Here is a 13251-nt window from a genome sequence, read left to right as displayed (position 1 = left end):
GCCATGTAGCTTGATCTTCTTGTGGGACTCCTAACAGAGGGAGCAGGAGCTGTCTGACTCTTTTTGCTAGCTTTTGGGACCCTTTCCTCCTGCTGGGTTGCCTTGTCCAGCCTCAGTAGGAGGGGGTGCTTACTCTTACTGCAGCCTGATATGCCATGTTTGGTTGATATCCATGGCAGACCTATCCTTTTCTGAATAGAAATGGAGGAGGAGTGGGTGCCGGGGGCAGGGGGAGGTGGGGAAAGGGCTAGGAGGAGAGGATGGCGGGCATGCTGTGAAAAAGAATTTCAAAAGAATGAATGAGTAAATAATAAAAACAAGTCAATAAAAAGGGATTACACAGTTGGCTTAAGCCATATAGTTTGAGTGATCCAACAATGGTTGCCTTCATGCTGGGGAGGCTGAGTGAGAACTCAGAACTCAGCAGCTGTCTGGTCTGAGACTGGATGACTCATCTGTCCAATCTGGTTGAAGGCTGTGAGGATTCCTAGAGAGCTACTGGTCTCCAGTATACACTGCAGGGCTGAAGAAATCGATGTCGATGAAGGAGCGCGGCAGCGACAGAGTAGATGAACTTGCCAACAAGACCCAAAAGCAAGCAGGCAAGAAACAGAAGCCTTTCCCCTTGTGCCTCCTTGTGTCTGCACTGCACTGGAAGGTTTTTTTCCCACATGGAGGTGTGTCCTCCCACTCCGGTTAATGTCATCAAGGAACCCCCTCACAGACATTCTCAGAGTCAACCTTAATCTAGATAATCCCTGGAAGGTGTGCCCCCCACACACACCCCGGAGGCTTCTACCTCCATTGAGTCCAATTCTAGTCAAGCTGACAACCAAGGTTTGCCATCACAGGGGACAAACAGTGGTGTAGCTGGAGAGTTTCCAGCTCCCGCCAAGCCCCGGCAGTCCTGCAGCCCACTTATAAAATAAACACACAGACGCTTATATTATTTAAACTGTTTGCCCTAATGGCTCAGGCTTCTTGTTATCTAGTTCCTCTATCTCAAATTAACCCATATCTATTAGCCTATAAGTTGTCACATGACTCATGGCTTACCAGTACCTTATATCTCTCTGACTCTGCCTTCCTGTTCCCCCAATTCTCCTCTCTGCTTGTCCTGCCTATACTTCCTGCCTGGCTACCGGCCAATCAGCATTTTATTTATCAATCAATCATAGCAATACATTCACAGCATAGAGACCATCCCAGAGCACAGTGGCTTTTCCAGAGTCTCAGGTAAGGTGTGCAAGGTTTGGAAGAGCTGAGGACATACTGTCTGAAATCCTGCCTGCATCCCACGGTGGGATTCAGACCACGGCAACTTGTGTGGCTCGTTCTGACAGAACTGCTTTCACTCCGTCCCCCCTCTTGAGGGGATATAACTTAGTGGGTATCTGGCAGGGGCCTAAAAACCCAGGAAGGGTCTCACCACCACCCAACGTGCCTATGTGGCAGTAACTGGTACTGGGTGGTCAGATCGGGAGGTGATGGTTTTTTTGTGGTGCTCTTACCCTGTGAGGAAAAGTCAAAAAACATGACAGAATCCACTAACACGAGTTTTATTAAAGGAGGGAGAAGGGACAGATGTGATCAGACTCGCTGCATGTGAGGGGAGAAGGGCGGGGGAGGGGGACATGGGGACATGACTTTTTTTAAAAATTTTTTTAAAAATTATATTTGTGTTTAAATTTTACACATCAGCCATGGCTTCCCCTGTCCTCCCCCTCCCACCCCCCTACTTTCCCCCAGCCCCTCCCCTCCATTCCCATATCCTCCAGGGCCAAGACACCCCTGGAGATTCATTTAAACCTGGTGGATTCAGCACAGGCAGGTCCAGACCCCTCCTTCCAGGCTGAGCAAAGTGTCCCTGTGTAAGCCCAAGGTTCCAAACAGTCAGCTCATGCACTAAGGACAGGTCCCGGGCCATGACTTTTAAGGGGCACCCTGAGCATGTGCACACAGGTCCACATGGCTACTCCACTCATGTGGCCATGCTACGAGTGATTTACATGACCACACAGCATGTGGGTTACATAGGACATATGACCCAGAAGAGCTGAGGACACACTGTCTGAAATCCAGTGGGGGCAGAAATGACTAAGTGGGGGCGTGGCTGGAATTCCTGTCATCAGGCATCTCTCTTCTGAGCATGTGCAGGATGTCACCCCTCACATCCTGTCTGCATCCCTTGTGCACTGTGCATGTTCCAGCAACACAGCCTCTTGGCCAGGCCCTGAGGAGGCAGGTGAAGAATAAGCATCTGGAAGACTGTGGGCACAGCCAATGACTGTCCTGGAAAGCGGCTGAGCACCATTTCTGAAAACATTAATGCAGAGGGTGAGGAGAAAGTTCAATTGATAAAGTGCTGGCCTCACAAGGCAAGGACCTGAATTGATCCCTATAACCCAACAATAAAAAAATTAAACATGTGCTTGTTTATTCCAATGCTAGGGAGGAAGAGACAGGAAGGGTCCCCAAGGCTCACTAGCCAGCCAGTCTAACCTACTTTGTGTCATGTGTGCCTGTCACCCCAGTGCTGGGAGGATGCTTTTGGAGATAGCCAGAACCTTGATCTCATTACTCAGGCAGGCTAGCCAGTCAGTGAATACTGGCTTCATTGAGAAACGATCTCAAAAGATAAGGCAGCGATCAATAAACAAAGATACCTGATGTCTGCTGTTGGCCTCTACATGCAATACACACACACTCGTTAACAAGGCTGGATGCTGGTGGTGCACACCTTTAATACCAGCTGAGGTGGTGTTCTGTGTACACACACACACACACACACACACACACACACACACACACATGTACACCTGCACACATGCTTAAATATAGACACTAAGGCTGCTTTCAACAAGTCCACCACAATAGCTGTCCTTCATTGGATGCCTTTCTAAGGTATAGGCCGCTTATCTCTAGCTTTTTTTTTTTTTTTTTTTTTTGGTTTTGCAAGACAGGGTTTCTCTGTGTAGCTTTGGAGCCTGTCCTGAACTCACTCTGTAGACCAGGCTGGCCTCCAACTCATAGAGATCCACCTGCCTCTGCCTTCTGAGTGCTGAGATTAAAGGCGTGTGCCGTCACTGCCTGGCTTTCTCCTTAAAGGCAAGGACCTGTACTGTGCTTTCTCCTGAGTTCTCAGGAGCAATGTCGGCTGTGCTAGACTTTTGCTTCCAGAACCATATCAGCACCGTGGACAGCACCAGGGAGGCTTGACTACCAAGGAAGGCTTAGGTCTGGGCAGTCTTGGTGCCTGCAGCCTTGAAAGGTCTCTTCCTTATGATCCACTGTGTTCCCAGCTGCCAAGAGTACGCTCAGTGAGGGCTATGTCATGTGGAGAACTGAGTTGCTAAGAGTGTTCAGTCACAGATGTCTGTTGGGTTACCTGTTTCAGAGCGCAGAGAATTCCAGGTTAGAACGGCCATCCCACCACTCTGATCTGAGGGCTTCCACATCCTACCCACATCAGGCAGCAGGAGATTTACTTAAATTCCAACTGTGGGCCTGGAGAGATGGCTCAGTGGCTGGTTGCTTGCTTCACAAGGTTGAGGATCAGGGTTTGATCTCCAGAATTCACATACAAAAAGCCAGGCTCCATGATGCTTGTAAGCCAAGTGCTGAGTAGGTGGATACTGTTATGTCCCTGGGGCTGATTGGTGAGCCAGTCCAGCCTAATCAGTGAGTTCTAGGCCAATGAGAGACCCTGTCTCAAAAATCAGGATTTGTGGTTCCTGGGGTATGACACCAAGATTTTCCCCTCTGGCCTCTATACAAATATGTGCACACACACACACATGTAAATATGACACACACACACACACACACACACACACACACACACACACACATACACACACACACACACATTGGGACAAGTGTAGGCACAGTAAAATTAGCAGAGGAACCTGGTGATATAGTCAGAGAATAGATCCAAACAGAGCCTGAAGTCATTTGTATATTCAGTTAACCAACATTTACTGAAAAACTGTATGTTCTAGTGAGCTTTCTTCACTGCAGGTCTGTGATCCCAGATAATCAGGAAGCCTAGGTAGGGAATGACAAGTTTTAGGACGGCCTGGGCAACTTAATGAGAGTGCCTCAGAAGGTTCAAAGAGGGCCAGCAAGATGACTCCATGCATAAAGTCACTTGCTGCCAAGCCTGATGATGATCCCAATTTAGACCTCTGGACCCACATGGTAGAAGATGAGAGCTGACTCCTCTGTTGTCCACACATGTACTATAGCATGCTTGCATGCATGTAAACTTTACACAATAAAGAAGTAAATATAAGCTGGGCAGTGGTAAGTACTCTCTCAATCCCAGCACTTGGGAGGCAAGAGGCCGGTGGATCTCTGAGTTAGAGGCTAACTTGGTCTACAGTGTAAGTTCCAGGATAGCCAGGGCTACATAGAGAAACCCTGTCTCACAAACAAATTAAAATAAAATGCCTATAACCCCAGCACTCAGGAGGCAGAGGCAGGTGGATCTCTGTGAGTTCGAGGCCAGCCTGGTCTACAGAGATAGTCCAGGACAGTCTCCAAAGCTACAGAGAAACCCTGTCTCGAAAAACCAAAACCAACCAACCAAACAAACAAAAAACACTGACTCTTCAGGGGTTAGGGATTTAGCTCAGTGGTAGAGCACTCCCGGGGTTCGATCCTCAGCTACACACACACACACACACACACACACACACACACACACACACACACTGAGTTAAAGGTTAAAAAAAAAAGACTTTGATGTGGTGTGACCACTGCATTTGGGAGACAGAGGTAAGAGGATCAGGAGTTCAAGACCAGCTTTGACTGTAAGGAGCCTTTCTCTGTCCTGCCAGCCAGCTCCCAAATAATGACACAGAGACTTGTTAATTATGAAAGCTCAGCCTTAGCTTCGGCCTGTCCCACAAGCTCTTATAACTTAAATTAACACATTTATATCAATCTATGATTTGCCCTGTGGCTTTTTACCTTATCTCTGTACAGCCCATCCTGCTTCCTCCATGAGTCTTGCTTATTAAGAGGTGTGGCCTGGTTGGAGGAAGTGTGTCACTATGGGGGCAGGCTTTGAGGTCTCTTTTTCTCAAGCTTTCCTCAGTGAGACAGTCAGTTGACTTCCTGCTGCCTTCTGGTCAAGATGTAGCCAGCACCACATCTGCCCGTACACTGCCATGCTCCCTGTCATGATGATAATGGCCTGAAGCCCTGAAAGTGTAAGCCGCCACCTCAATTAAATGTTTTCTTTGTAAGAGTTTCTGTGGTCATGGTGTGTCTTTCAGCAATAGTAAACTCTAAGACATAGGGGCATGTGATGGTCTGAACCAGAATGGCCCCCAGAGACTCATATATTTGAATGGCTGATCCCCAGTTGGTGAACTGTATGCAAAGGATTAGGAGATGTGGTTTGTTGGAGGGGTTGTTGTTAGTTTTATGTGGTACTGTTTACCCTGCAAGGAAAAGTCAGGAGGCACAAAGAAAACCTCCTATAAGAGTTCATTAGGAGAAGGGAGAGACAGGAAAGGGTGTGCTCAGGCCTGTTGGAGAGACACGTGTGAAAATGGGGAAGGGTACAGGGGATCCACCATTAATGGACTCTCTCGTGCATGTGCATATGGGCCTACATAGCTACACCACACATGTGCATAGATTACGTGACCATGCAGCACACAGATTATGTAGGACTTATGGACTAGATGGAAATGCCTAAGTGTCTTGCCAGTGTCTGCTTGGTCATGAGGGAGCAGCTAAAATTCCTATCAGGTGTGTCATTAGGGGTGGGCTTTGAGATTTTAGAAGCCCATGTCATTCCCAGTTAGCTCTCTGCCTCATGTTTGTTGATCAGGATGTAAAGCTCTCAGCTACTGCTCCATTACCAATCTTGCCTGCTGCCATGCTCCCCTCCATGATGGTCATGGACTCACCCTCTGTAATGTAAGCCCCAATAAACTCCTTCTTCTATAATTTGCCTTGGCCATGGCATCTTACCAGAGCAATAGAAAAGTAACCAAAGCAGGGTAGAAGGATTAGGAATTCAAGGTCACTCTCAGCCTCATAGTGAGCTTGAGGCCAGCCTGCATATGTGAATCAAAAACCAAACTGGAGTCTGTGGTGGTGGTGGTGGTGCACACCTTTAATCCCAGCACTCAGGAGGCAGGGGCAGTTGGATCTCTGAGTTCCAGGCCAGCCTGGTCTACAGAGCTAGTTCCAGGACAGATAGGGCTACACAAAGAAACCCTATCTTGAAACAAACAAATGAACAACACAAACAAACAAAAACCTGGGATAGGGTTGTCTCTCTGTGGTAGAGATGTCCTGGGGTCAACACCAGTACCAGAAAAACAAAAAGAGAATGCCGTGTGACTCTTCATCTGTAAACTGTAGTCCCCCAAGTCTCATGGCAGCACTCATCTGTCCCCTGGGCTTACTATTTGGGATGGATGGAAAGTCTTCCCCTTTCATCTTCTGTGGAGGTTTGAATAGGTATGGCCCCCGTAGACTCCTGCGTTTGAATGTGTGGTCCATAGCGGGTGGCACTATTAGGAGGTGTGGCCTTGTTAGAGGAAGTCACTGTGGGGTGGACTTGGATGTCTCCTATACTCAAGGTAGGCCTTCACTTCTGCTGTCTGCAGATCCAGATGTTGAACTCTCAGCTCCTTCTCCAGCACCATGTCTGCCTGCACACTGCCATGTCCTCCCGTGATGATAATGGACTAAACCTCTGAACTGTCAGCCAGCCCCAATTAAATGCTTTCTTTTGTAAGAGTTGCTGTGGTCATGGTGTCTCTTGACAGCAATAAAACCCTAACTGAGACATGTTCCCACCACCAAAATCCTCTTACTATAGATTGGGAACACCAAAATGTCATGCCTATTACGTTATGAGCATGCCCCTTCACTGACATGCACGGAAACACATGGGGCTTCTATCCCAGCTGAGGGATAGCCTTAGCTACAGTCTCCTTTGTTTATCTGTTGCGATTGGGATGTGAAATGTCCTCATAGGGCACAGTGTTTGAACTCTTTTTTTTGTTTTGTTTTGTTTTGGTTTGGTTTTTGTTTTTGTTTTTTTTTTTTGGTTTTTTAGGAAATGGTTCCTCTGTGTAGCCCTAACTGTCCTGGATCTCGCTCTGTAGACCAGGCTGGCCACGAACTCATAGAGATCACCTGCTTCTACTTCCTGAGTACTGGGATTAAAGGTGTGTGCCACCATTGCCTGGTCAGGGTTTGAACTCTTGATTCCAACAATTAGTACTGTTTTGGGGGACCTTCAGGAGGCAATGCCTACTTGGCTGAAGTGGGTTGCTGGAAGGCCAGCCTTGAGGATCCGACTAAATCTGGGTCCAACGTCCTGATCTCAGATATGTGAAAGTCAGATTATAATCTCCCACTGCCATGCCTCCCTGGTGATGGTCTGTGCCTTCTCCAGCCAGGAGCCAGAAGACCTCCTTAAATTGTTTCTGTTGGTTATTTTGGCCACTTGTAGAAAAGAAATTAATAATACATTGCATCTCCCTCCCCCAACCCAGTCTTAGCTGGACCTAAACATAATTTTATTTATTTATATTTTACATGTGAGTGCTCTACATGTATATCTACATGTGAGAAGAGGGCATCAGATCTCATTACAGGTGGTTGTGAGCCACCATGTAGTTGCTGGGAATTGAACTCAGGACCTCTGGAAGAACAGCCAGTGCTCTTAACCCCTGAGCCATCTCTCCAGAGTGACCTTTTAAATTAATTATTTTTTATTTTATGTGTATGGATGTTTCTCCTGCATGTATGTCTGTGCAGCACAGAGGTCAGAAGAGGGAGTCAGTTCCCCGGGAACCAAAGTTACAGATGGTTGTGAGCTGCCATGTGGGTGCTAGGACAAGAACCTGGGTCCTCTGCAAGAGCAACAAGTACTTCTAACCACTGAAACATCTTTCCAGACCCCTATAGTGACCTTTTGTGTCCCCTGAGGGTTAATATTGAATCAGAGCCAGGATCTAAATTCCTCTTTTCTGAATCTTCCAGGACCCTGAGAGTTGGCCTCTAGCAGAAGCAAGTGGAAGGCTCACTGCTTAGGCTTTGATTGGCATCAGGAAGTGTTCCCTGAGGGGAACATGTTCCCAGATGGAAGCATCCATGTCTGAACTTGCTGGGAGTTGCAAACTGGTGCTGTGAGCCTGTGTGGGTGGTGGTGGTGGTACCCCACATTGATCTTTTTTTCCAGATACAGACTGTTGTGGTAGAAGCCCAACCTAGGCCGCATTTCTCCCTCTCCAGACCGCATCCCTGAGAAAGCCTGCCAAGCTGCGGCTCATCCCTCTGAGATGCTTGAGACCACACCTGCAGGGTATTTAAGACCTGACCCATAGACTCACCTCGTGGTTTCTCCTCCTCCCCTGAGACCACCCGGGAATGCTTTGCTCAGATTAAAACCTTTAATTTGGCCTGATCGATTTATTGTGTTGGCTGAGAAACCCACTATTAGGGTATAAAAACTGACCTTTCGCACTGAGCTGCCACTCCCTTTGGCTGCTCGCAGATACCTGTCATCAAGAGACAGCGGTGTGTGTTTGTATGTGTGCATGTGCTTGTGTGTGCACGTGTGCATGTGTGTGTGCATGTGTGTGTGCATGTGTGTGCGTGTGCATGTGTGCGTGTGTGCGTGTGTGTGTGTGTGTGTGTGTGTGTGTGTGTGTGTGTGTGTAGCCTAGCATATCCAAACCCCAAGCCCCTGGGTATGATTTCTGCAGTACTGCAGCAAATATTTACATCTTTAAGTACCTAGACAGGGCTTTACCCACTCGCTGTCTCAATGGGTAAAGTGTTAGATCTCCAGCCGGCATGTAAAAGTACCTGAGGTGGGAGAGAAGAGACACAGGATCCTGGGAGCTCACTCTCACTGGCCAGCCTGTTTAGCCAATCAATGAGCTCTGGCCAGGTTCAGTGAGAGCGCGCCCCGCGCCCCCCCCCCCCTGCTCAAAATAAGGGGGAGAGGATTAGAGGAAGATGCCCAGTGTTGACCATTGCCTTCTATACTTATGCTCCTGGGCATGTGCGTCATTATCATTATACACATATATTCTAAACACCTGCCACGTTCCTAGGTAGTGAAAAAAAGTTTTTTGAGACAAGGTTCAGGCTGTTCTTAAACTCAAGTCCTCCAGCTTCAGGCTCTCGAGGTGAGATGATGGCTGAGGGCTACAATGTACTGTAATAACTAATACGCCTTCTTTATTTTTTGAGGCAGGTCCTCAGCATGTAGCCCTGGCTGGCCTGGGACTGGCTGTGTACACCAGGCTGGTCTCACCTGCCTTTGCTCTGGAGTGCTAGGATTGAGGGCATGTGCCACCATATCTGGTCCGCCTTTTTTTCCTTAGACAGATCTCTCTCTGTATGTAGTCGAGGTTGACCTTAAACTCATACTGTGTAGATCAGGCTGACCTCAGACAGGGTTTCTGCCTCTCAAGGGTTGGGGTTACAGGTATGCACCACCACCACCACTTTGGAGAGAAAGTTTTCAACCAGATCCTTCCCCCAAAGTAACCAAACTAGAAGTTGCTATGGTTCTAATGGTGGGACATTCGGGAATGCCCTGAGGGGTTCAGATAACTGTATCCTCACGTCCTAGGAGAAGTAAAGGAGAGGTGAGTTGGGATGGGGTAGGGGTGAGGTGGGAGGGGATTTGGGATGGGGTAGGGGTGAGGTGGGAGGGGAGCTGAGATGGGGTAGGGGGTGAGGTGAAAGGGGGTGGGGTAGGGGTAATGTGGGAAGGGATTTGGAATGTGGGAGGGGTGATGTAGGAAAGGGTTTGGGATGGGGTAGGGGTGAGGTGGGAGGGGATTTGGGATGGGGTAGGGGTGAGGTGGGAGGGGATTTGGGATGAGGTAGGGGTGAGGGGGGAGGGGATTTGGGATGGGGTAGGGGTGAGGGGGGAGGGGGTTGGGGGTGGGGTAGGGGTGAGGTGGGAGGGGATTGGGGGTGGGGTAGGGGGGAGGGGGGAGGGGATGAGGTAGGGGTGAGGTGGGAGGGGATTTGGGATGAGGTAGGGGTGAGGTGGGAGGGGATTTGGGGTGGGGTAGAGGTGAGGTGGGGGTGGGAAGAGAAGCCTGTCCTGGGGGTCAAAGTGCAGCACTTGCGATATGACCCCCTTGAGCCTTGCTTCCTCCTCTGACTCAGGGGCACTGTGAGGCTGAGATGTTTTCAGGATGGGGCAATAAAGCCTGTCCTCTCCCCACCCTTCCCCTTTGTAACTCTGCTCCATAAAGGGGAGGTTGTGGGAAACGATGGAAAGGTCAACATTTACAGTGACCCAATATGTCAGAGTAGATGACATCACCCTATGGCCGTCACTTCCTGCTTTTCACATTTTCCAAGCTGTGTCTTCCAGTGCTGGAGAGGGAGAGCTTCTAAGACAGGCTTAGAAAAGACAGTGCACACTCCTGTCAGCAATGGCATCTGGAGGAAGTCAGTCAGGTGCACAAGATCTTCTGCAGCATAACGAGTTCAAATCCATCCTGGGCTACCCGAGATGCTGTCCCAAGAAATAGAACAGCCAGGTGTGGTGTGGCATGCCTTCATTCTCAGCTCTCTGGGGAGAAAACACTGAAGTAGAGCCCAGTGTAGAACTATGCAAGTTCAAGGCCAGCCTGATCTAAATAGCAAATTCCTGACTAGACAGACCTACATAGTGAGAGTCTGCCTCAAAAAATAAATACAGCCAGGTGGCGGCGGTGCACGCCTTTAATCCCAGCACTTGGGAGGCAGAGCCAGGCGGATCTTTGTGAGTTTGAGGCCAGCCTGGTCTACAGAGCGAGATCCAGGAAAGGCGCAAAGCTACACAGAGAAACCCTGTCTCGAAACAAAACAAAACAAAACAAAACAAAAACAAAAACAAAAGGCAAATAAATAAATACAATACAATAAAAATGGTATCAGCGAATGGAATTCAGCTGGTGGTCTGCGCGCACAGTATGCACAAGGCCCTGGGGTTGATCTCTAGAGCTGCATAAGCCAGAAGGCCTGGTGGATGCTTATCACCCCAGCTCTCTGGAGGCAGAGGTGGGAATCGCAGGAGTTGAAGGTCAAGGGGAGTTTGAAGCCAGCCTGGGGTATGTAAGCAGGGTCCGAAGTAGCCCAGGCTGGTCTCTGTCTGACTCTTGGTCTTCCTCAATGCCGGTGTGACTCCTCAATTACAGGTGTGATTACACACCACACTTGATATGGAACATACCATCCTCCCGCCTCAGCTTCTAGGGCACAGTAACAAGTACACAACGCCACACCCTCTGTGGGGAGATTTTCCAGTCAACCATTCCTCCAGTTCTTCATGGCTTGTTTACAGGTGCCTCTGACCATTTTTCATAGAGGAGAATTCTGAGTCACCATGGATTGAAATCGCCTTTTCAGGTCACAGAAAGGTCCTGTGACAAGGGAGATATGCAAATGTAAATAGACTGCCAGGATGGGTTACAATCCAGGGGCTGCCTGGTGTGGACTGCTTCTGAGCCAAAGCTGGGGGGGCACGGCGGGGGGGGGGCGCGGGAGGGGACCAGGAGCCAGACCTGCTGGAGGGCAGTGGGAGGGTGTGCCTGTGATGGGAATAGACTACAAAGGCCAGGGCATAAGGATCATGCAGGGCTCACCCGAGAGAGCTGCAAAGGTCTGTGGGAGGCAGGAAAGGGAGACAGAATCCAGAGCCTGTGTCAGGCTTATGCTTGCTAGTGGGACACGAGGTACCGCTTCCAGGCTAGTCGTGTGTGTGTGTGTGTGTGTGTGTGTGTGTGTGTGTGTGTGTGTAAGACAGTATCTGATTCTGTAACCCTGACTGGTTTGTAATTTACTCTAAGCCTACCTCAGCTTCCCCTCTCAAGTGCTGGGATTACAGGTATGAGTCACCACACCTGGCTTTGGGCTGGCTGTGACGTGCCCCATCCACTAAGAGAGGACAGTCAGACATTCGGACACTTGGCTCTACCTAATTTGGGCCTTTGAAATCTGCATGGTGCATTCACACACAGTGGAAAGTGACCTCTGCTTGCCTAGGGGATCTGAAGGCCACTGAGTGGAGAAGAAGATTTTGTGGTACAAAATGAGGTGAGTCGGGTTCCAGACAGGACCAAAGAGAAGATGTGGAGGATGTCTGTGTGGGGATGGAGAAGAAAGGAAGGGGGTGAGGGACGGGGCAGGGCCGTGCTGGGCTCTGAATCTCAGAGATTCTACTTCCTCCTCCGCCCATTCCAGTGGTAGCCTCTGGCCTCAGCAATGGGCTGGCAAAGGAAACTTCTTGAGTTTAAAGTCCAGCAGGTAAAGCTCCAGACCCAGGACTCCTGTGTTCCCTGCGCAGACACACCAGGACACATGGCCGGAGCTGCTGGCAACCTCCGTGTCTGGGGGAGTTTGGTGCTACTGGTAAGTTCCCTCCTGCTCAGGCCTGAGCTGGGGTCCAAGGGAGGGAGGGATAGAAAGTGGCTAGAACTGACATTCCCAGGGGTGTGGAGGAAGGTTCCTCAGCTAGGGCCTTGAAGGAGCCGGGGGTGGTCACTACCTGGAGAAGGAGGGATGCTCTGAGTTTGGAGGAAGGTAGACAAGTCTTACTACAGTGGAGTCTGGATGCCGTAGTGTCTGGCGTGAGAGTGAACATACATCAAGCTGCTTGCACACACAGCCCAGCCCTCCTCCCTCAGACCCAGAAGCCCAGAGCCTGCCCTGCTGCCTACACCCTAACTCTCTTCCCACAAACCCACGGTGTCCAGGCTCTGGCCCTCCTCAACTCCGCCCACAGTCTGTCTTCAGAGTCTATTTTTATTTTCCTCCTGTTGTCCCCCAGGGCCACCCTCCCTCCCCCAAGGCCTCTGGTTATATTTTTCAGAAAGTGAAAGTACTCATGTTATCCTTTGCCTGTATCCGGGAACCAAGGTTGGTTACCGATTCCCTGGAGTTCCACCTCTGCCATGGCTGGCCGGTCTCCCTAACCAACAGAGCACCAGAGACAGGATGACCTTTATCACCCCCTCATTCCTCTCCTTGGTCAAGGTTGAAGGAAAGGTTGGGGACAGAGATCAGGAGAGTCTCAACCAGCTGTACCAGCCCCACCTCCTCAATCTCACCTAGCTCAGCTAATTTCTTCTTACCTGGATCCCTCTAGGGTCTGTCCGGTTGCACTGTGCTCAGGGAGGATGGTGAGTAAAACCCCGTTTAATCATTGTCCTTTCTAAGAGAGGAGACCCCAGTTCCTCTGAGTCAGACGGCCCAAGGCGG

At 49.6% G+C, this 13251-nt stretch overlaps 1 protein-coding gene across 1 annotated transcript in view; it reads left to right on the top strand.

Moving 5' to 3' along the window:
• The first annotated feature begins 12351 nt into the window (after positions 1 to 12351).
• The window catches only part of Ptprh (protein tyrosine phosphatase receptor type H), a 57551-nt gene continuing 56651 nt past the window's right edge, over positions 12352 to 13251 (top strand). Inside the window, exons 1-2 of the mRNA XM_036167587.1 lie at positions 12352 to 12402; positions 13139 to 13172. Of these exons, the coding sequence (XP_036023480.1) occupies positions 12352 to 12402; positions 13139 to 13172 (85 nt within the window). The remainder of the gene's footprint in view (positions 12403 to 13138; positions 13173 to 13251) is intronic.

Source organism: Onychomys torridus, chromosome 1 (assembly GCF_903995425.1).
Source record: "Onychomys torridus chromosome 1, mOncTor1.1, whole genome shotgun sequence".
NCBI classification, from domain to species: Eukaryota; Metazoa; Chordata; class Mammalia; order Rodentia; family Cricetidae; genus Onychomys; species Onychomys torridus.
The sequence above is the reverse complement of the archived record's forward strand: the minus strand, read 5'-3'. Positions and strand labels throughout refer to the sequence as shown.